The sequence below is a fragment of the Macrobrachium nipponense genome, chromosome 18 (genome assembly GCF_015104395.2).
Source record: "Macrobrachium nipponense isolate FS-2020 chromosome 18, ASM1510439v2, whole genome shotgun sequence".
Lineage (NCBI taxonomy): Eukaryota > Metazoa > Arthropoda > Malacostraca > Decapoda > Palaemonidae > Macrobrachium > Macrobrachium nipponense.
This window is the reverse complement of record NC_087211.1, coordinates 65,583,750-65,606,555: the sequence shown is the minus strand read 5'-3', so window position 1 is coordinate 65,606,555 and position 22,806 is coordinate 65,583,750. Positions and strand designations below refer to the sequence as shown.

General features: G+C 48.4%; 1 protein-coding gene across 3 annotated transcripts; it reads left to right on the top strand.

Annotated features, from left to right (window-relative positions):
* The first annotated feature begins 494 nt into the window (after nt 1–494).
* LOC135197109 (uncharacterized) lies at nt 495–22,448 on the top strand. Of its 3 annotated transcripts, none has more exons than XM_064224078.1 (3): nt 495–634; nt 17,565–19,032; nt 21,710–22,448. In XM_064224078.1, exons 2-3 carry the CDS (start codon nt 17,613–17,615, stop codon nt 22,273–22,275), a joined length of 1,986 nt encoding a protein of 661 aa, XP_064080148.1. In that variant the 5' UTR covers nt 495–634; nt 17,565–17,612; the 3' UTR covers nt 22,276–22,448. The 3 variants fall into 3 exon arrangements, with proteins under 3 accessions (XP_064080148.1, XP_064080147.1, XP_064080146.1); XM_064224077.1 differs by lacking the exon at nt 495–634 and adding an exon at nt 942–1,045; XM_064224076.1 differs by lacking the exon at nt 495–634 and adding an exon at nt 982–1,076.
* Nucleotides 22,449–22,806: the final 358 nt, after the last annotated feature.

Genomic DNA, 22,806 nt, shown 5'->3' with positions numbered 1-22,806 from the left:
TCAGCGAGGGATGTTTCTAAAGATATCAATGACTGTTTTAAACGCCATTAAATAAGATTTCTTCCATCTTCGAAAAGAAAAAAGATTGATAAGGCATGATTTTACTTGGTATCTCCATGTTGGATGCAGATCTTGTCCTTCCTCCCCCTCCCCACTCGTTGTGGGGTGTCTGTCAGGGGGTAACTACCCACTAAAATGTCTGGCATTACCACTGCAGTACTTTAGGATGTGCAGTGCAATTGTAGTACAAATTTTACTTGGTATCTCCAATGTTGGATGCAGATCCTGTCTCCCCCTCCCCACTCGTTGTGGGACGTCTGTCAGGGGGTAACCACCCACTGAAATGTCTGTCATTACCACCACAGTATTCTAGGATGTGCAGTGCTATTGTAGTGTAAATTTTACTCGGTATCTCCTAGATCCAATTAAACCTCCTCCCCCCCTTTTTTTCAGTGCGTCTGTCACGGGAACCCACCCTCCAAAATGTCTGTCACTGGTCATTTATTCAGTAGACTCTGCAGATGTATTATATATCAGTTTCATCTGGTATCTCATATATTGGATCTAGACCCAAAGTCTAACAAGCAATTAGTGGTGCTTGTTAAGTAAGCCACCCATATATTTTCGGCAGATGGTAAGTTTCACAGTTTACAAGTCTACTCCTAAATACCGGTAGGGGTTACAGTCGGTATCTCGAATTCTCGATTGTTGTACCTCAATGATCTGGGCTGCGGGACTAAAACCACGAATAAAAGATTTTATTGGCAATGTTTATATGTAACTATAGTATAAGGGTCGCGCCTTCCAAGGCTGCTGTGTCTGAATATAGAATTCTGTTTCTTGTACAAAAGATGAATAGACATTGCTGAATAAGCTGTTGACATTAGAATGACAATAGAAAGAATCTCATAGATGAATCATTCTATTCTAACTGAAAAGGAAAGTAGAAACAGTTAGGAGGGAAGGGGGAGCAGAAAGGTAGAGCCGTTATAAAGAATAATCTTCATATTACAACTGCTCCACGTACTAGCTAAGTCAGTGAAAGGTATTAGCTAGCTATCCCATTTGTTCATTAGGTATTCCTTGGAAATATTATTAATTAGCTTTTAAACTTACACATAATTAATGCGAACTGTTTTGTGACAAGCGTACTTACCTAGTACAGTTAGCGAAGTCAGTACCGACTTTCTTAATCGCTAAGCAAGCGTAGGCTAGCCTATACCTATTGTGATTGCCAAAGCAACAAGTTATTTTTTTTAATTACCTAGCTAGGTAAATTTTATCACCAATGAATTCATTGTTATAGTAAAGGTATCTGGTGTCCAGAGCCTTTAGTAACTGCATTTACCAAGAGGTCATAAATTTACTTTTGTGGGTGTGGCGGGGAACTCAGGACCCGGCCAAATTAGGACATAGCCTAGGTACTCGGTAGTACCTAGCCTATCATCCGAGGTTAGGTTAGGTTAAGGTTTTTCTTGTTAGGTCATAAAACCCTGTGAAATGTCAACTACAGAAATGCCTACCAAGGGCACCGTAGCCCTGACCTCTTACTCTGCATTCACTTCATGGCCCAGCAACACAACATTGGGTAAAATACTGAATGGCTGGCCTCTACCGTAGTGCGACCACCTTCCCCAAAAATCGGAAATTACTGTGACCTGGGAGAAAAGACTTCCTTTGACAGGAAAGCAGAGATCTCGTGGTATTGCTTTAACAGATGCTGGCTCTTGAATAATGTCTATCCTGGGTTACAGGATGTGTGAAAATACTTTTTCAGAAAGGTGGTTGTTCTACAGTAGAGACTGGCCATTTGGTATTTTACCCTACTAAGGCTAGGTTCCAGTCTTAGGCTAATGAGGGTGGTACAGATTCATTTGGAGCCTGCAATTCAGTCAGTTTCCATGTATTCTCGGTAATTAAAATAAACTCCTTATGGAGGGAACAGTTGTCATAACCTAATAAGAGGTCGGTTTTATATATAAAATCAGCCGAAGAGCTAATTGAAATTTTAGTATTAGTATCTTACTTTAAACCATTCGTGCATTTTGAACTTGAAAATATAATTTTTCGATTTTTAAATGAGTGAAATACACAGACTTGAATCCCTTTGATAGTTCTGTTGCAGATTAAGGTAAGTTTATGGAATGTTTTTTAACTAATCTCAGGCACTAGGGTAAGGACCTCTACCTTGGGAGGTTTGTTTAGGTGTGGATGGTGAGGTGTCTCACTAAAAAAATCATTGTTAGAAGCATTCAGAACACACATGAAAACATAGTAGAATTATATTTTCAATTCCAAAATATGGTACTGGTTTAAAGTACAATTTTACCAACATTTTTATGATTTTGCTACCTCACAGGGGATTGAGTGGGTAAAAAGAGGCTCAGAAGTTAAGACTTGTATTAAGCAGTAGTTACATTATAAAATACTATATACAAATCAAACCATTGAATGAAAATGTTCAATTCCAATAAGGTTCCATATTATATGTAGTAGCTACCTTGTTAAGATATTGCATTGTTCTACTTCTTCTATTTTTTTTTCTATCGGGAGAATCAAAACCACTTTTCTCTTATTAAAGAATTTGTCATTCTTGAATGGGAAAAAACAGAAATAGTGTGGAACTAGTAAAATAATTATTTAAAACTTGTTCTGTTAGTTGTAATCAGGAATAAAGCATTGTTCCGATACGTAATACAAACCATCGGTCCTTTAACAATAGGAAGTAGCTAGCGGCAGCTGGAACGGTCGTAAGCTTCGAACAAGGGGAGAACGGTAGTTAACTGCTTGTCCGACAGTCGCGCGCCGCGCGACTGGGAGGTAAACAAATCACTTTTGCTTTCGGCCGCGGGTGTGAAGGACGTGTTCGTCATCGCTCTCTGCCCGCTTCATCGTCGTATGCTTTGTTTATATTGTGTTTTCTACTAATGGTTTGTTTGACTTGAAAATGAAACTGTAAGTACACTGTTTTCATTTTCATTACTTAATTATGAACCAACATGGAGTTATCGCCGTAGATGCGGCGATTTCCTCTCTTTTCATGAATTGAACCCTTGAATTATGCCTCGGTGCCGAGGGCGGGCGCGCTCGCACCGAGTCATGTATTGTGGGCGAAAGTGTGTAATTGAAAAATGTAAGTACTCTTTTCATTATATGTTTGCCCTGTGCGTTCGTTACCGAGAGTGTGTTTGCGCTCGGCACGAGCCTTTTAATTTTGTATAATAGAATGCAATGAAAGTGGATTCGCAATTGCAATATTCTTCTTTTTTTTAATTTTCATTTATTTATTTGCATGAAATTTAATTTGGATCAATTTTCGTTCTTACCCGGGAATTGATCCTTACGATTTTTTTATGTGAAAATGAAATCGCAAGTGCAGTATTCTGTTTCATTTTCATGTATATTTTATGATAGCATCATATTATTGGATCAAGTTTCCGTTCTTACCCGGGAAGTTGATCTTTTCCCTTTAAGTTCTATGAAGTGAATCGCAAGGGCAGTATTCTGTTTCATTTTCATATTACTTTTCACTGCTGTGCGGGGGTAGGGGAAGCGAAGGTCTGCCAGGAAGTCGTCGGAAGCTCTCCCGCGACTCCCTTGGTTCCGATTCTTCGTCTTCCTTCCTGCCCCCCGCTCAGCTTTTTCGTTGTATTTTGTATTTGGGGTCTTCCTTGCGTTCGGGGTGGGGCATGTCTTCCCCCCGTGCGTGAGGGAACCCCTCTTACTAATCTATCTATGTTACCGCAGGTGCTACATCCGTGGGAGACGACCTTGGACAGGTATGGACCACCGCGGAGGCAGGGCGTGCCTAGCATCCACGGGCTGCTGCAGCGTCTAGCGAGGTCTGGGGCGGTCTCCACTACTACCACGGCCGCTTATGCTGCTCCCCCCCCTCCTGTGGTCTACACTCCCCATGCTGTGTCGATGACGCGTCTGCCGCTACTAGGGCCGCAGCCGTACCGAGGTGGGGTTGCCGCCGCCGCCTGTTTTCTTCGTGTTGCCTGCCCCAGACTTCCGCTGTTCCAGCAGCTCGCCCCGGGACCGGGCGCCAGGACCCAGGTTCCGCTGGCTGCCGATGATTCTACGAGGCGATCGCTGGGCCTGCCGTACCTGCCGCTGATGTGATTCCCGCTGTTGGCTTGGCTGTCCCTTCTGGGTCTACCGCTGCCGCTGTTCCTGCCGCTCCTGAGCTGGTTGCTGTTCCTGTCGCTCCTGGTTCCTGTGCCTGTCCATGCTGGTCCTGCCCACGGTGTGTCTTCCCCAGTCCCAGGTCCTTCCGGACAGGTGCAGTCGGGCCGTGTTGCTTCGGCAATAGCCCCGGCTCCGGCCTGGATGGAGGACCTGACGACTGTCCTGCGTGAGCTGACGAGGAAGAGGAGAAGAGGAAGCTGTCATCTTCGTCTTCATCGTCTGCTGCTGCCTCTTCCCCTTCGACTTCTAAGGCCCATAAGCCGAAGAAGAAGGCCAAGAAGGCTGCTTCCCCCCCAAGAAGTCTCCTTCGGGAACTTCTAAGGGCCCGTCCCACCTCGGTGGGACGGGGGGTCCTTCTGCTGGTCCTCCTGCTCCTTCGGGAGCGGGGCCCGTCTCCCCTTCCGCAAGGAAGAGATAGACGGGGACCAGAGGAGTATCGGTTAGCTCTGGTACTTCCTCGCCTGGTGCTAGCGGCGATGCCGCTAACGGGCCAGGTTCCGGCTCGGTCTCTCGTTCGCGAGAGATACCCGAGTGTACGTTCTCCCTCGGGAGACCGTGCAGCCAAGTTTCGGCGCCAGAGTTCGCTCGGCGCCAAGACGCGGCACGGAGCAGAAGGCTGGTGAGAGACGCTCAGGTGACTCTTGCCAGGCCAGCGGCCGCTCTTGCAGCGACCAGCTGGTAACCCGGGTTTTCCCCCTAAGAAGGCTCCTTCGGGACCTTCTAAGGGCCCGTCTCGCTCCGGCGATTCGGGGAGCTCTTCTGCTGGTCCTCCTGCTCCCTCGGGAACAGGGCCCGTCTTTTTCTTCTACCAAGGAGAAGAAGACGGGGACCAGAGGAGTACCAAGCTTCGGCTGGCACTTCCTCGCCTGGTTCTAGCGGTTCTGCCGCTAAACCAGGATCCGCCTCGGCTTCTCGTTAGCGAGAAGTACCGAGGTGGACGGTCTCCCCCGCGGGAGACCGTCCAGCCAAAGTTCTTGACGCCCGAGCTCGCTCGCCGTCAAGACCGAAGCGCGGAGCAGAAGACTGGCGAGAGTCGTGCAGACGACGCTCGTCAGGCCAGTGGACGCTCTCGCAGCGACCAGCTGGCTGCTCGGGTTGACGTGACGGTCGCTGACCAGCCACGAGTTGAGGCGAGGAAGGGGTCCCCCGCGGCCGTCGGTACCAGCGGCTCGACGCGCGAGGAGGACGCTCCCGCCGGTCTCACCGCGACAGCGAACCTAGCAGGTCACCTGACGCCGCTCCCATCGGGACCGGGCGAAGATGGTAACCAGCAACAGCTCGCCTGACGCTAGAGATCAGCGTCGACGTTCTCAGCCGAGCCTCTCAGCCCCAGGCGAGCGGCAAGGCTAGGCCTGCTGCTCGATCGCCACCGCGGGTTGACGATCAGCAGCAGCCCTCCAAGCACGCTGGTCCTGCCAGCGAGCTAGGGGGGGGCGTCAGGTCTGCCTCTCCTGTACCTTCAACCTCCTCGGGCTACACCGGGAGGAGCGAGGTTACGCTATGAGTGATCGCGAGAGGTGCGCCGCTCGCGATCCCGCTATGACGCCGTATGGACCAGGCACGGTTCTAGGACCGACCAGGACATACGTGCAAGTAGCTGGAGGCGACCGTCAGGGGTCTGCCGCTTTTCCTCCTTCGGAAGGAGGAGTATCTCGGGATCTGTTCTTGTTGGAAGGACTGGACGGTCCTACTCCGCAAGACGCGGTTACTCCCGAGATACAGAGGAGATTACAGAAGTCATTAAGCTGATTCGTCAGCATAATGACCTTGCGGAAGGATTGCCGCTCCACCAGCAGAGCCCACGTCTCTGCTCGAGTCGTTTTGGGGCCCGAGAGGGAACCCAAACCGACGGTGGGTCTGCCGCGATCGGAGCTTGCCGATTCTGTCTCGAACCAGAGTCTCTCGTCTCCGGACAAGAAGGCTCGCTCAGTTCTGGCCGGTCGATCAAGCTACTTCCACCTCCTCTACTGCGACAGCGGCGTTTCTACGTGTCTTCGGACACCGTATTTAAATACTCCTTCGGTCCTCCTGAGAGGTTTCGACCTCGACGAGGACTGGAATGAGTCGGAGACGGTATCGGCTCTCCCCCACCGTCAGGTGTCGATCAGCCCCACCCAGACGACGTTCACAGTGGCGGCAGACCCTTACCTACAGTGAGAGTTCGTAACCCTCCGCGGGGGAAAACGTTTTCTCCTGACGATACGTTTTCCCAGACTCTGAGAGACCATCGCCGCAAGGCGATGGCTGCTCCTATTCTTCTCCAACTGCTAGTTCCACTGGGAAGGCGAGCGAGTATCCAATTCCTCCCCCATTCCCTCTCTCCTTACGGCTACGAGGGAAAGGGGAGGGATCCTACAGAGATTTCTCTGTAGGATTCCACGTTCGGGACTGCGCTACCGGGGGGACCTTCGGGTCCTACCTGACGTAAGCCCCGGTCGTTGAGGAGGGATCCTGCCCCACCCCATTCTCGATTTCTACGGGAATCGAGAGGAGGACCACCAGCCGAATATCGTTTGACGAATTCGGTGGGGGTTTCGCAGACTGCTTAGAATTCTAAGGAATTTCTAGCGCATTCAGAGTGTTCGAGTTTTTTACGATCTCCAAAACCTTAGGCGAGACACGGTCTAAAGTGAGCGAGACGAGAATCCCCGATGTTACATGATAATCGGGAACCTCGCCTATGCTCGAATTCCTGGAATTTCTAGCATTGGGAAGAAGACTGCTGATGAAAGAAACTTTGTTCCGATACGTAATACAAACCCTCGGTCCTTTAACAATAGGAAGTAGCTAGCGGCAGCTGGAACGGTCGTAAGCTTCGAACAAGGGGGAGAACGGGTAGTTAACTGCTTGTCCGATCGTCGCGCCTGGGAGGTAAACAAATCACTTTTGCTTTCGGCCGTATGTGGGAAGGACATGTTCGCCATCGCTCTGCCCGCTTTGTCGTTTGCTTTGCCTTTGAGTATTTGCCTCTCTTTCTGTGTAAATCAGGAGTGACTGTAAGTACTTTTACAATTCTATTGATTTGCAATGAGTGAATTGGAAGAAATGGAGATTTCACCGCGCCCTCAAGTCGCCCGTCCCGGGCTGGAGGGGCGTAGATGTGGAGGGTTCAGGTCATTCGTTGACGTGGACCCCCATGAGGTTTGTACTCGTTGCCTGGGGGCGAGAGTGCTCCCGCAACGAACCTTGTGTCATATGTGTTAATTGGTCCGAGGCGCAGTGGGTGCTGTACGAGGGCAGGAAGAGACTTAGGCCGGCCAAGAAGTCATCGGAAAGTCCAGTGACTCCTTTGGTGACGGACACTTCGTCCTCTTTCCTGCCCCCCGGCCAGCCCCCACGTTTCGCGCCTTCCCCTGCGGGGGGGGTAGCGGAGTCCTTTTCCTCTCTCGATCCGTCGAGTGTGGAGGAGGGCGCCCGCTACCCGGACGTACAGCTGTACTCGGGGTCTTCCGTCCGCTCTGGGGGGGTGTTTCTTCCCCAGGGCGTGAGGAAGGCCCCTCCAACTACCCGACTATTGTCTCCGCAGGTGTGCCATCATGAAGGACGACTTGGGACAGGTGTGGGAGTCGCTGGGACTGCAGGGAGTGCCCAGCATCCAGGGGTTGCTTCAGCGGTTGGCGGGGTCGGCGGTGACCACAACTACCACCACAATAACGACACCAGCGTATGAGATGCCACCACATCTGGTATATACGCCCCATATAATGTCGGTGACACCCACGGTGGCTATACAAAAAACCAATTGCTGCCGTGCCAAGGAGGACGGGTGCCACCACCACCTGGATTTTTTCCTTTGCCGACCCCGACTTCCGCTGCCCTAAGAGTACCCCCCTGGACCTGCCGCCAGTGCCACGGATGACGGTAACTGCCGACAGGACGCCTGGCTCTCCCGTGGTACCTGCCGTGCCTGCCGTACCTGTTGCCGTTCCAGCTACTCTTTCTTTTTTCAGATCGGCCTGCACATTCCCTTTCAGATGTTCTGCCGTTCCTGCTGTTCCCGGACCTGTTCCTGTTGTTCCTGCTGCTGGTGTTGCTGTCACAGTCTCAGGTCTTTCCGGACAGGTGCAGTCGGGCCCTGTTGCTTCGGCAACTGCCCCGGCTCCCTCCTGGATGGACAAGACCTGACGTCTGTTCTGCGGAGCCTGGCGAAGAAGAAGAGGAAGAGGAAGAAGGTGTCGTCGTCGTCTTCATCGTCTTCTTCGTCGTCTGCTGCCTCTCCTTCCCCTTCGACTTCTAAGGCCAAACAGCCGAAGAAGAAGAAGGAACTGCCTCCTCCCCCCTAAGAAGACTCCTTCGGGATCTTCTAAGGGCCCGGCTCGCTCAGGCGAGCTGGGGAGCTCTTCTGCTGGTCCTCTGTTCCTTCGGGAACGGGGCCCGTCGCTTCTTCTGCAAAGAAGAAGTCGACGGGGGGGGACCAGAGGTGCACCAGCCTCGGCTGGTGCGTCCTCACCTGGTGCTAGCGGTTCTGCCGCTAAACCAGGTTCCGTCTCGGCCGTTCTCGTTCGCGAGAAAAGCACCGAGTGGACGCTCTTCCAAAGAGGACCGTCCAGCCAAAGTTTTGACGCCCGAGCTCGCTCGCCGTCAAGACAGCGGCGCGGAGCAGAAGACTGGCGAGAGTCGTGCACACGACTCTCGCCAGGCCAGTGGACGCTCTCGCAGCGATCAACTGGCTGCTCGGGCTGACGTGACGGTCGCTGACCGGCCACGGGTTGAGGCGAGGAAGGAGTCCCCACGGCCGCCGGTACCAGCCACGGCTGGTTACCAGCGGTTTGACGCGCCGAGAGGACGCTGGCCGGTCTCGACGCGAAAGGGAGCCTAGCAGGTCACCCGTCCGCCGCTCCCGATGGGACCCCCGGGCGGAGACGGTGACCAGCGGCAGCTCGCCTGACGCTAGAGATCGGGCTCGACGTTCTCAGCCGAGCCAATCGCCCCATGGCGAGCGGCAAGGCTAGGCCTGCTGCTCGACCGTCACCGCGGGTTGACGATCAGCAGCAGCCCTCCACGCACGCTGGTCCTGCCAGCGAGCGAGGGGGGAGCGTCAGGTCTGCCTCTCCTGTACCTTCAACCTCCTCGGGCTATACCGGGAGGAGCGAGGTACCAAGGAGCGATCACGAGAGGTGCGCCGCTCGTAGACCCCAGCTATGACGCCGTGCGGCTCAGGCACGGTCTTAGGACCGAACCAGAACGTACGCGCAAGTAGTTGGAGGCGACCGTCAGGGTCTGTCGCTGTTCCTCCTTCTGAAGGAGGAGTATCGAGGGGATATGCTCTTGCTGGAGGGACTGGACGGTCCTACTCCACAAGACGCGGTAACGCCTGAGATACAGAGGAACTTACGCAGAGGTCATTAAGCTGATGCGTTTGCATAATGACCTTGCGGAAGGATCGCCGCTACCACCACGGCAGAGCCCACGTCCCGGCTCGAATCATTTTGGGGTCCCAAGAGGGAGCCCAAAATGATGATGGGGTTGCCACGATCGGAGCTTGCGGACTCGGTCCTGGATCAGGTGGAGAATCTCGTCTCCGGACGGGAGGACTCGCTAAAATCCGGACGGTCCTCTAAGCTGCTTCCTCCTCCTCTACAGCGGCAGAGGCGATTTTACGTGCCATCGGAAGACCCGATACTGCCGAAACAGGTTAACCCGAGTTGAGCGAGGCTGACTCCAGGGTGTGTCCCTGCAGCAGCTCCTGTCGGAGAACTTATGGTTCTCGCAGCAGGAGGCACTTGCCCTGGAATCTACCGCTATGGCAGCATTCCAGGCAGTTTCCTGGTTGGATTTGTGGTCCCTCACAATATCCAAAGTAGCGGCCGGCTCTGGGAGTTCTGCTCTCGAAGACGACGCTTCTTTCAGGAGACTGTGCCAGTCTGGAGGAAGAGCAATCTCTTACCTCGCCCATCAGACTGCTAACCTGTGGGCCAACTTGGTTCTTCGACGTAGGGACGCAAGTCCTACCCGAGTGGACCAAGGGGGCCGGGCGTGAAGCGGCACTCGGCTACGAAATGGACCTCTTAGGAGTTCCCCAGCTCTCTTTCCTGGAGAGATGGTGGACGCTGCGGTGGAACGGCGGCGCACTGACGAGAGTGACCGCTTAGTCCACCAGGCAGTCTCGAAGGTTTCTGGGGCAACCTCGAGTAACTGCGGCCAAACCAAAGAGCTTGGCTAGCGCTGTTCCACGGCGGCGAAGACGGTTCAGCACCGTCCAAACCCCGTGTGAAGACTCCAGCTGTTTCAACTTCTGCTAGAGGAGGCCGCAACCAGCCCTCCTCCCAGCCCTCCTTTCCCCGGATTGGTGCTGGAAAGAAGTCGAAACGAGGAGGGAAACGCTAGGGACGGCGTTCCCCCTCACCTGCTGCCGGAAGTGGGGGGGTGCCTGGCGAGCCATTGGGCGACGTGGCAGCGCTACGGCGCCGAGAACTGGATAGTAGACGTCCTTCGGGAGGGATATCTACTACCCTTCGAGTCTCGGCCCCCCCTCATCTCCAAACCGGTCCATCTACAGACCTATGTCAAGGGATCAACAAAGGACAACGCTCTTCGACAGGAGATCAAGACCATGCTGGCGAAACGAGCTGTAGAAATCGTGGAGGACCAGTCACCGGGCTTTTACAGCCACCTCTTCCTAGTGGAGAAGGCATCGGGGGGCTGGCGTCCGGTGATAGACCTCTCTCCCCTGAACCGCTTCGTTCGCACGACGCGGTTCACGATGGAGTCGGCACGCTCAGTGCTCGACTCGATCAGGGGGAACGATTTCATGCTTTCAGTGGATCTGAAGGACGCGTATTTTCAAATACCCATCCATCAGTCCTCCAGAAAGTACCTCCGCTTCATCTTCGACGGGACGGTGTACCAATTCAGGGCACTTTGTTTCGGTCTCTCAACCGCCCCACAGGTGTTCACGCGAGTGTTCACTCTGGTGTCGGCTTGGGCCCATTCGAACGGGATACGTCTTCTGAGGTATCTCGACGATTGGCTAGTCCTGGCGAGCTCCCGCTCGCAGTTGCTACAGGACAGAGATCGGCTCCTCAAGTTTTGTCGCGATCTGGGGATCGTGATAAACTACGAGAAGTCCGACCTCGAACCCAAGCAGAAGATGAAGTACCTGGGTATGCTGATAGACACGGTAGCAGGGCAAGTCTTTCCCGCAGACTTGCGTATCAGCAAATTCAGGGAGGCAGCCGGCCGGTTCCTGTCTCGGCAGGAACAGGCAGCACAGCAATGGCAAGTCGTTGATCGGCCATCTGTCGTCACTCGAGAAGTTAGTCCCTCACGGGCGTCTTCACCTGCGGTCTCTCCAGTGGAGACTAAGGGAGAGTTGGTCTCAGGCCAAGGATCCTCCTTACTTTCCCGTGGCTATCACGGACAAGGGAGGTGAGGCTTAGACCTAGCCTGGTGGCTCGACGACAAGAACCTCTTAAGAGGACGGATGCCCATAACGCACTCCCCCCCCCGGAGATGCTTCTGTTCTCAGACGCATCGACCGAGGGATGGGGCGCACACCTGGAGGAGTTGCTGGCTGCAGGTGTGTGGGACCATCACGAGAAGCACCTTCACATCAATGTCCTGGAACTCAAGGCGGCGTTCAACGCTCTCCAAGAGTTTCAGGACCGCTTGGTGGGACACTCAGTGGTTGTTGATGTGCGACAACACCACAGTAGTGGCATATGTCAACAAGCAGGGGGGGCTAGTTGCTCTTCCGCTCCATCAGTTGACGGTGCAGGTGCACGAGTGGGCCACGGCTCACTCGATAGAGCTGTCAGCACGCTACATTCCAGGCAAGAGGAATGTAGTAGCAGACAAGCTCAGCCGTCGGGATCAGGTGATAGGGACCCGAATGGTCTCTACACCAAGACGTGGCGGAAAGGCTCTTCAACCTGTGGGGACGACCGGTCGTAGACCTGTTCGCCACCCGGCACAACAGAAAACTTCAGGTTTTCTTTTCAGCTGTGCCGGACCCATGGGCAGTCTGCAGAGGACGCTCTCCAAACACCCCTGGGGACAACCTCTTCGCGTACGCCTTTTCCTCCCTTCTGTCTGATTCGGAAAGTGATCAGTCGAGCGCTGGTCACTCCCAATCTCAGAATGATCCTGGTGGCTCCCAAACGGCCACAAGCCGTTTGGTATCCGGACCTGCTGGCTCTTCTTGCGGATGCACCGAGAGAGCTACCCACTTGGCACAACCTTCTAGCCCAGCCACACGTAGAACGGTACCACCAGGCAGTCCATCCCTTCAACTTCACGGCTGGCTGTTATCCACCATCTCTTGCGAACGAGAGGCTTTTCTCGTAGCGCAGCAACAGAGATGGCTGGACACGTCAGACAGTCCTCTGCAGCTGTGTACCAGGGGAAGTGGGCCGTCTTCTGGTGGTTGTGTGTAGACAGGGTCTGTCTCCTCTCAGAGCCACTCTTCAGCACGGGTAAGCGGATTTCCTCGTGTTTCTTCGCCGAGAGAAGCTCCTCTCAGTACCCACAGTTAAGGGATATAGAGCCGCCCTGGCTCTCGTCCTAAAACTGAGGGGACTGACATCTCGAATTCGTTCGAGATATCCTTGCTAATGAGGAGCTTCGAAAGGTCTTGCCCACCCACCCAGGGAACTCAGGCCCCCTGCGTGGGATGTGACTCTCGTACTTAGGAGTTTGACTCGAAGACCCCTTCGAGCCACTCCGAGAGTCGTCAGACAGGGATCTGACTCTCAAGACCCATCTTCTTGCTGGCCCTGGCATCGGCGAAGAGAGTAGGGGAACTACATGGCCTTTCTTATGATGTTAAACATACCAGAGGCTGGGATCTGTGACGCTCGATTTCGTCCCGAACTTTCGTAGCTAAGACTCAGAATCCGTCGATCCCTGACGACAGGTTCGAGTCTTTCACGATCCCCTCCCTCCTGGACTTCACCGATAACGATGCGGATGAGATGCTGCTTTGTCCTGTGAGGGCGCTACGGTCGCTATCTGAAGAGAACTCGACATCTCAGGCCTGAGTGTCGACGCCTCTTCGTTAGCACTGGGGTTACCAAGAAAGAAGTCTCCAAGAACACGCTTTCTTTCTGGCTGCGTGAGGTGATCAGGAGAGCGTACGAAGCTGATGGTAGCGACGACATCCGTACGCTCCGACCGAAGAGCCCACGAAGTAGAGGTATCGGACCCTCCTTAGCGTTCCGTAAGAACTTTCTCCGTGGCGCAGGTCCTGAAGGGCAGGTGTCTGGGCCAACCAGACCACCTTCACGTCTTCTACCTTCGGGATATTGCCCACAAGTCCTTGGATACTTTTTCCTTGGGACCTGTGGTGGCTGCTCAACACGTTGTGTAAGCTTACCCAGCACCCGAGCAGGCAGAACAGCATCGATTCCTGGTATGACTGGGAGAATGAATGCGTGAATGAGAGAGTGACTGGCTTCTCTTCACCATCTTTTTCTACCTCTACCTGCGGGCAGAGGGATACGGTCGTTACCTTGCTGGAAGGGAGTCAGATGCAGGTAGCTATTCAACAGAGCTCCATCCTACCTCTTTAACTAGAGATAGGAGTGTATATCCACCACTTTCTCCAACAAGGGGGAGAAAGTGGATGCCGACATGAAGACAAACCCATTACTTTACATTTGCTCATGTAAGGAAAAAGTTCTTATAATGCTGGTACAAAGAGATACGCTTGCCTCTCTCTTAGTACTCGGCCCAGAGGTCTGACCATTGATCCTGCGGTGCACACCCCGATCAATCGGACAGAGGCTTGGATCCCTCCCTCGCTCTTACGACCAGGGAGGCATTCCAGGGATGGACGAACACCAGTCTGTTCATCAAAAGACTCAGATTCCTCCCACCAAGAAGTGAGTCTTCCTATTGTTAAAGGACCGAGGGTTTGTATTACGTATCGGAACAAATGACAATTTGTCGAAAATTGCATTTTTCCTAAAACTATACAAAACCTGAGGTCCTTTACATATAGTCCCTCCTCATGCCACCCCTCACTCTGCGTATTTTGCATGGGCCAAAAGCAAAAGTGATTTGTTTACCTCCCAGTCGCGCGGCGCGCGACGATCGGACAAGCAGTTAACTACCGTTCTCCCCTTGTTCGAAGCTTACGACCGTTCCAGCTGCCGCTAGCTACTTCCTATTGTTAAAGGACCTCAGGTTTGTATAGTTAGGAAAAATGCAATTTTCGACAAATTGTCATATCTTACAGTAGGCGACCAACCTGGAATAGAGAAGATCGGACGGGAATATCCAGTTTGGCTTGAACTATCGTCTTAGTATTCTGTTCACCATTGAAGCTTTCCTTCGAGGAAGACTTCTCCTTCACTCTTTGATAGAGATCGAAGGTGGTCCGATCTTCCAATCCTTATTTTGTTTTCTTGAAGGAAAGAATTTAGGATGGAGATCGTTGTTCAGAATCCTACAAATATACTACGTATATTAACCTCGCGACATGATTCTACTAAGCAGTTGAATTGTCCGAGGGGTAGGCGCATATCCTAGTTTATCTACGGATTGCGACTTAGAAGAGAAGTATTCTAATTGAACTGCAACTCGGGGTTGCCTGCAACCTCCCAGGAGTTTTCAGTTTCAATTTTATATACTTATGGTTTTGTCACGACAACACCATTTCAACTTTTATATTTACCGAAATTCGTTTCGCCTAAATATAATTTGCTCGAGCATATCCTTTTATGCTCGGTAGTTCTAGCCGAACGCATTCCTTCATTGAAATAATGGATTACATGGCAACTCAGGATGACGAGTCGGCGAGAGCTCAGGCTCAACTACTGCGTATTGAACTGCCTGACAGCAGCTCAGTATCAGCTGGGCCTCCGAGATACACGGTCAAGTTTCGGTCAGTTATGTCTCTCTCTCCCCTGGTTTGATTGACTACCGAACCGTATCTCTGCCCAACAATCATGGACTTAGTCTCTGATTAATGGGGATTCTCGCAATAATGAAGGACCATTTACTGCTGTGACGCTAGAGTCCATCGCCTTCGACATTGCGAGAATTTTCAATAGAGATATCTCTTGGACTCTTTCATCTTTCTGTTTACCGCACGGTAACAGAAGTCCTGTACAAGTCTCCCGCTGCATCGCACTGCGATAATGCGAATGATTTTGCAGACATCTGAGTTTGTCTTCAAAAATATCTCGTATTCGTAGGTGTACAATTTGTTCATTGTTCAACCCGAATTACGAGATCTGTCAGAAGACATCGTCTACTCTCCGACCTGACAGCTCTACTTCCAAATGTTCAGCCCATGAGAAGCAGTTCTTCAGGCGGTTTTCCCCTGTGTTTTCATTACTGAAGAACGCCCCGCTTTCATTGCAACTACGACTTCTCACCGGACAGCAATGAAAATAGCGGTTAGCGTTTTCAGTCATTATTGTAAGCACAGGTTATGAATCTTGAGAATCCTTCTCTCGATTCGTCTGTGAAGACGTAGGTTGCATTCAATATCTACCTTCGTCTTCAACGGTACATAGTGTTGTTTCTCCTTAGCTGAGATTCAACAACCATGAGATGTTTTGCCTTCAGGGACCTCGGTCTCTAGAAGGCAATTGACTTTCGCCTGTTGGGCACATGCCTTAAGAGAATCATCACCTCGCTGTCCGGCATTGGTGACAAACAAATACATTATTTGTTTGGTCTCTCGGCATAACCCTTTTAAGGCGAAGGTCACGTGACTTACTCGGATGCTTTGACAACTTGCCTCTACCGAACGCAGTCAGTCGGCAGCTGTCAGAGCGCACGAGTCAGTTACGAACTACGCTGTTGACTTAGTTCGGTTGTTACACAGCAATCATTACTTCGTTTTAATAGCTTGTCACAGTACCCATACCATTGACACCCACCATGGAGTGTCGGTGTCCTATCCACTACCGAGAACTTCGCTGCATGGGGATAGGAGGATGCGAGAGACTTTGTGGCAAACGGACAGACCAGTATGGGTACTGGACATCACCGAAGTAGAGAAGAGGAATAGGTCATGCGCTATTCCTTCTTTTCCTCTGAGGAACTGCATGACTTCTCCTGCGAAGTCAAGCATCCAGGGATGGGGATCCGTGACGCTCGATTTCGTACCGAACTTCGTAGCGAAGACTCAGAACCCTTCGGTCCCTGACGATTTGGTTCGAGTCGTTCACAATCCCCTCCCTAATGGACTTCACCGCCTTCGATGCGAAGGAGATGCTGCCTTGTCCGCAAGAACTTCTCCGTGGCGCAGGTACTGAAGGCAGGGGTCTGGTCCAACCAGACCACATGCCCTTCCTTCTACTTCGGGATATTGCCCACAGGTCCTTGGATCTTTTTCCTTGGGACCCGTGGTGGCTGCTCAACACGTTGTGTAGCGAACCCAGACCCTCGCAGGCTGAACAGCATCGAGTCCTGGAGTGACCGTAAGAATGGATGAGTGAATGAGAGTGTGACTGGCTCCTCTTCCCATCTTTTTCTTCCCCTCTACCTGTGGTTAGAGGGACACGGTCGTCACCCTGCTGGATTATGGACAAGGATTTGCAGTGGTGAGCTACTCAAAACAGAGCCCCATCCTATCCCTTTCACTAGGGAATAGGAGCGTATATCCACCACCACTTCCTCCAAAAACAAGGGGGAGGAAGTGGATGCCAGCTTGAGACAACCCATACTTTTTGTTGCCTCTTGCAAACAGGAACAAGTTCTTGCTTGCTGGTACGAAGAGATACGCTTGCCTCTCTCTTAGTACTCGGCCCAGAGGTCTGACCATTGATCCTGCGGTGCACACCCCGATCAATCGGACAGAGGCTTGGATCCCTCCCTCGCTCTTACGACCAGGGAGGCATTCCAGGGATGGACGAACACCAGTCTGTTCATCAAAAGACTCAGATTCCTCCCACCAAGAAGTGAGTCTTCCTATTGTTAAAGGACCGATGGTTTGTATTACGTATCGGAACAAATGACAATTTGTCGAAAATTGCATTTTTCCTAACTATACAAACCTGAGCAGGTCCTTTAACATTAGGTATCCCCGTCCTACATGGCCACCCCTCACTCTGCGTATTTTTGCATGGGCCAAAAGCAAAAGTGATTTGTTTTACCTCCCAGTCTGCGCGGCGCGCGACTGTCGGACAAGCAGTTAACTACCGTTCTCCCCTTGTTCGAAGCTTACGACCGTTCCAGCTGCCGCTAGCTACTTCCTATTGTTAAAGGACCTCAGGTTTGTATAGTTAGGAAAAATGCAATTTTCGACAAATTGTCATTCTTTGATTATTACAGAAAATATTTATGGTACCACTGTTATTACATGAGGTATGTATTCATGAGTATGATAATGTATTTGAGAACTGGATAAGAGGAAAATTTATTCTAACAGTAAAGTTGTTTAGCTGTTCCTCTCTCTAATAATTTTTTTTATATTTCAGAACATCAACAGGGAAAGGGAATAAAAGTTCTATGACTGTACTGCAAAAATGTTTAGAACTGTAGGACAGGCCTTGAAAAGGCAGTGTAGTGGGAAATATCTGCATAATGTAGCTAAGGCAGAAAAATTTTGTCCCTCTGGAGTGGTAGTGTTGATAAAAACAAATGTTGTCCCAGTGTGCTGGTACAGAACCAAAACTGCAGTTTCTGAACAGGAAACCTTAAGCTACAAAGTTCTTGAACATATCAGAGGAAATATGGATTATGTAACTTCACCAGCTCAGCAAGAAAAGCAGTTCCCATCAGGCAGTGTCAGTGATATGAAGTATGCCATTAAAAAAACTTTGTTACTTATTGCCCATAATCCTGAAGTCAAGGTCAGTGAAATCTTACAGCTGTTTTCCATGTATGCTTCTTCAGGGCAGTTTGTGATGCAAGATATAATTTCAAACAAAACTTTGATGAAGAGTGTTCAAAGTAAAGCGATGAATAACATTAGCCTCATGAATGTCCATGATCTGCGACATCTTGCAACGTCCTTAAGGGAACTCGAGAACCAAAAAATTGCATACTTAGGTGCCATTAGAGGTCACCTAGCCAATCAGTGTAAAGCAAAAGCAGTGGAGTCAGAGCTTCCAGAAGTTCTTCAGCTATTTGATGTGCTTTTGATTCTGTTTGGAAATAATGTGTACAAAAGGAAAGAGTATGAAACATTTATAACCTTATTTGAGAGTTTTTTAAGCATAGCCAATCCTCATGAGTTAGTTCAGATTCTTCACTATGTGGGGCTTAGTAAGAAAAACAGCTTCTCAAAGGAATTTATTGATGATATTGTTAAAAAACTTGAGCCGAGGTTCAGTCACTTATCATTTTGTGATGCTGGTATTTGTGTTTCTGGAATATTCAAGTCAGGTGTAAACCTAGATAAGTCATCACATTTGGTGCACCAGACTGTTCAGCATCTCCAGAATAGAATGAAAGAACCGTGTGCTTTGAGCGATTTGGAGTCCTTCGCCTTTGTGTCCATGATTAAGGTTTTGCGAACCGCAAAATACGAGAACGATGAATTCTTTTCTGAATTGGGTGAATATGTTTGCAAGATGAGTGAAGTCTATCTTACCCCTCAAGTTATTCCTCACATTCTTGCCTTTTTTGCAAATAACAGAATATATGAGAAAGATTTATTCTGCAAATTAGAACAAATAACTTTGGAGCACCTAAAGGATCATACTTTCAATGTACGCATAAGGGACATTTCACGCTTATTGTGGTGCTTTAGTCACACAGGTCATGACTGCAATCCTCAGCTTTTTACATTAATTGACAAGTACCTGTTATTGAGTCATAGTTCACAAATAAGCAAAGATCATCATTTCTCCGATTCACTTCTCTCATTAGTGATATGTGGTCATTGCCCAGAGGATCTCATCAAGCTGGCATTCAGGCCAACACAGGTTACTGGACTTCGAGGTAAGACAAAGTTTAGTCGTATTTATTTATCCTCTCCTTGTCTCTGTTATACTATGTATTCTTGTTACAATGATTGTGCTGAGAGCAGAGTGTATGAATGGATTGTTGTCTTTTTTTTTTCATAGAGGCCCACGATGTACATAAGCTTAAGTTTTCTTGTTACTCCTTGGTGTTTCTGAGCTCTTAGTCAAAATAGCATGTGATTTAAATAAATTCCTGCTGCTTGTGGGGATATTCCTGATGTTTTGCTTGTTTTTCATTTGCAATTGTACTTATAAGGATAAAACCCTTTGTCATTTATGTGGATATAACTTTGGCACAACTTGATTTGGTTGTTGAAACTGGGTAACGAGGTAGTTAATAATTGCCAGGTGTGCAAACATTGGTGGTACTGCTGTCATTAAGATCCAGGATATCCATTGCTGCTTTAACTGTGAAACATGACTTGGTTGTGAAGTTTATTTAAATTATTTTTTTTGTGCTTCTGGTTGTCCATTGGGGCATGGATACTTTAGGAGGAAATTAACTTCTTTTTGTGTTTTTCTTGCTTTTGCAACTTATTTTCTACAAGCTGCATCATAACAATTTTACCATTGTTTTTATAAGATTTTAACCTTTGCCTTTACAGTGGGACTTTTGATTGGTGGTTTATTTTGCTTAATTTCTCCAGAGAAGCATTTAGATATGCCGTCTTTTGCTCCAGTACTTCTTCTTGCTTGCTCTTTGTACAACTGAAGAGCAAAGTGGGGAATGGGGGAACTTGATTGGGAGTCTACTCCTTAGGGTCATCCTTCAAAATTTCCCATGGGCATCCCTTCGTCTGTAGAAGGCAAACCAGTCTTTGATCCCTTCACTAGGACACTAACACAGAGGAATTGATGACTTAGTCACTAATTTTCATGACCAGCCTTCAACAAGATTTCAGAGGGAGGTTTAGATCAGTTCCATCCTTGTTTTGCTGATCTACAGGCTACTATATCTTGGTTTTCATCCATAGAGGCTTAAGAAAGATTAGGAAAGGATCATGGTGGAAGGGCTGAAGGAGCGCAAGTTCTTTGTCCACCTCTCTTGTGTTGTCCTCTTCTGTTTCAATTCATTGAGCATGCTTATGACCAGTTTTCCCCTCTATCTTCTTGAGAATCATGACTCTTCTGACTCTGCCCTGATACCAGTTGGTGCTGGGGAGGTGTTCAAAGAATATAATACGGGTCTATGTACTTTTCGTCCCACTTCTGGGACAATAATTTTGTTAGTCATAAACGATCCTTTCTATCCTGGTTGAATGGGCACATGCAACAACCAGCAGTTCTGTTCTGCAGATACTGAGTGGTTGCTGGAGTTTTCTCTGGCCACCTTTTTAGGAACAAATTGCATTTTGCCTAGATATATAATCTCATTTTTAACAACCCTTGAATTTGTCTTTGTTTGTAGAAAGAAAAGTTTGTTTGATAGTCAGGTGAGTGGGCTGTACCCCTACCTTTTACCTACCTTCTTATTAAGTTTCAACAACTGAACCAGCTGGCATGATTATCTCACTCGCACATGAATAATACGCTTGTCTGTTGTACAGTACATGATTTTTCCTTCATGTCATTTTAGAGTTATGATTGACAGTTTGCCATGTGTGTGTGTCCAGCAACTACTTTTTACTTGCTTTAGCCTTTGAGAAAGGTTCCTAGGTATTATGTATACTACTATATATAAGCTCTTGGTAGCTGTGAGTAAATTGATTTACGAACTGTAAGTGGAAGCTATCTATCTAAGATCTGTTAAGCATCAATGAAGCTGAAGTTTTGTATCGACCTCTATTAGGGAAAAAGAGGCACATCATGCTTGATAGTAGATTTTTTTGTAGTGCTGTATTTATAAGTTAAACACATCCAGTATGAACTTTAGTCTTATCTTCCATTGCATTTAAGTTGGTAGAGTTGATAAAAAGTTGATCCAGCCTTCAGAGCTTATTGGATAGCTCTTTCTAGGTGCAGTTACTTTATGCCATTGATTTGTTACTCTGTTCAAGCTTTTTCAATACGAAAGTTGTGAATTACAGGGAGACGAGGGTATAAACAAGCTTTGTGGAAAACAAAAGGGAAAGAATGAAAAGTGATACAGCAACATTGCAGCAGGAGCTCAGTGGGTCTTTTGCAAAGAAAATTTAGCACAGTGTGCAGTGTGCTGAGCGAGGCACACTATTCAGTCTCCTCCTGCAGGGATCTATAGCCAGGATACATGTTTAGATGCGGAACGTATTATTTGTGGTGAATATTTCACAATGCTTATGCCAAAAAAAACATTAATATTCCTGTACATTGCTATTGTATTTTTCACAAGCTTATAGATGTGGTACACTTAGGGAAGGGAAATATTTCATACAGAAAAAAGAAATTATTGATATCTATTACTATGGACTAGTATTATGAGGAAGGTTTGGTATATATTCAGTGTTCTTCCTGTCACTGATATAGCTTTCTGTAGCTCTCTAATCGAAGTTAAATCCCTTTATGGAGTATGTACATACTTACATAAAACACGTGTTGTTTAATAGCAAATGCAGTTGAACAAGATTATATAGTATGTGAATTTAAGGTTTTGTTATCTTGATAACTGTAAAAAGTACTGTTCTGAAATATTTAAAAAACTTTTTTAAAATTCATGTTCATTTGCATTCTTTTTCCAGGCCATCAGAGAAGCAAGCAGCTCTCACGTTTAGTAACGTTATACGAGTCTCTGAAAATTGAAGCGCCCGAGCTAAATATTGGAAAGCCACAGCTATCCCAAGGAGATTTACCAATGAGAACACTGTCAGATGAAATTCAACACCGTCCTGGATTATCAAAGGTAATGGAAGGTGCTGCATGCATAAATGAAATTTTGGGTGCTAATGTACTGAAATTGAAGTTTTTGATACCCAGCATAAATTATGCAAATTTAATTGTAGATTTTGATCATCTGAAATCAGTTGAAACTTCATCTTCTTGTGGCTCATTAGTTGAACGAAACCACATATTGGGACAACTTTTAGCAGTTAAAGATAGAGCAAGTAATTTAATTGCAATTGAGCTTCTTGAGCCACAGTTCCTGATAAAACCATCCCTAGAGCCCATAGGATTTATTCGCCTGAAATTGCGATTGTTACGCCACAGTGGATGGGATATCAAAATTCTTTCATACAGGGAGCTTGAAGAATGCGGAGATGACACGAGAGCAATAGCAGCATTAGTTTTAGATAAGGTATCTAGTTGATAGTTGTTGAAGTGATACTTCATCAGTCCTAGCAATTTGTATTATAGGATAAGTATGAATATTATTATGCTATGAAAGGATGTTGTAAAGGTCTGTTAGGAATGATTCTTGTAGATGATGTATATAGTGTACTGTGTGTAAATTACATGGCTATAACTGTTTCCCTCTTTTAATACTTTATTATGAACCTTATATGAATTATTTTTGGGTTGGTAATTGTTAGTGTCTGTGATCTAGATAAAATATGGAGAGTATATGAATAAGCCAGTTGCTTATTTTATGTAAGAATCTTGTATCAGAACAACAGTATTTTGTACTAAAGGAGTTGGATTGAAATTTTCTAACATTCTTTGCCTTTGTTAAACTACACTGTTGTCATTTTGATCCAGGTGCTGTCTTGGATTAAGAGTGATTATAATTCTGAACAACCAACACATATACCATGCCTTTTCATTCAATCATAAATCTTGGTTGTTTGTTTTATTCCTCACAATTCAAGCAATATTCACACATCAGCATGCTATCATCTGT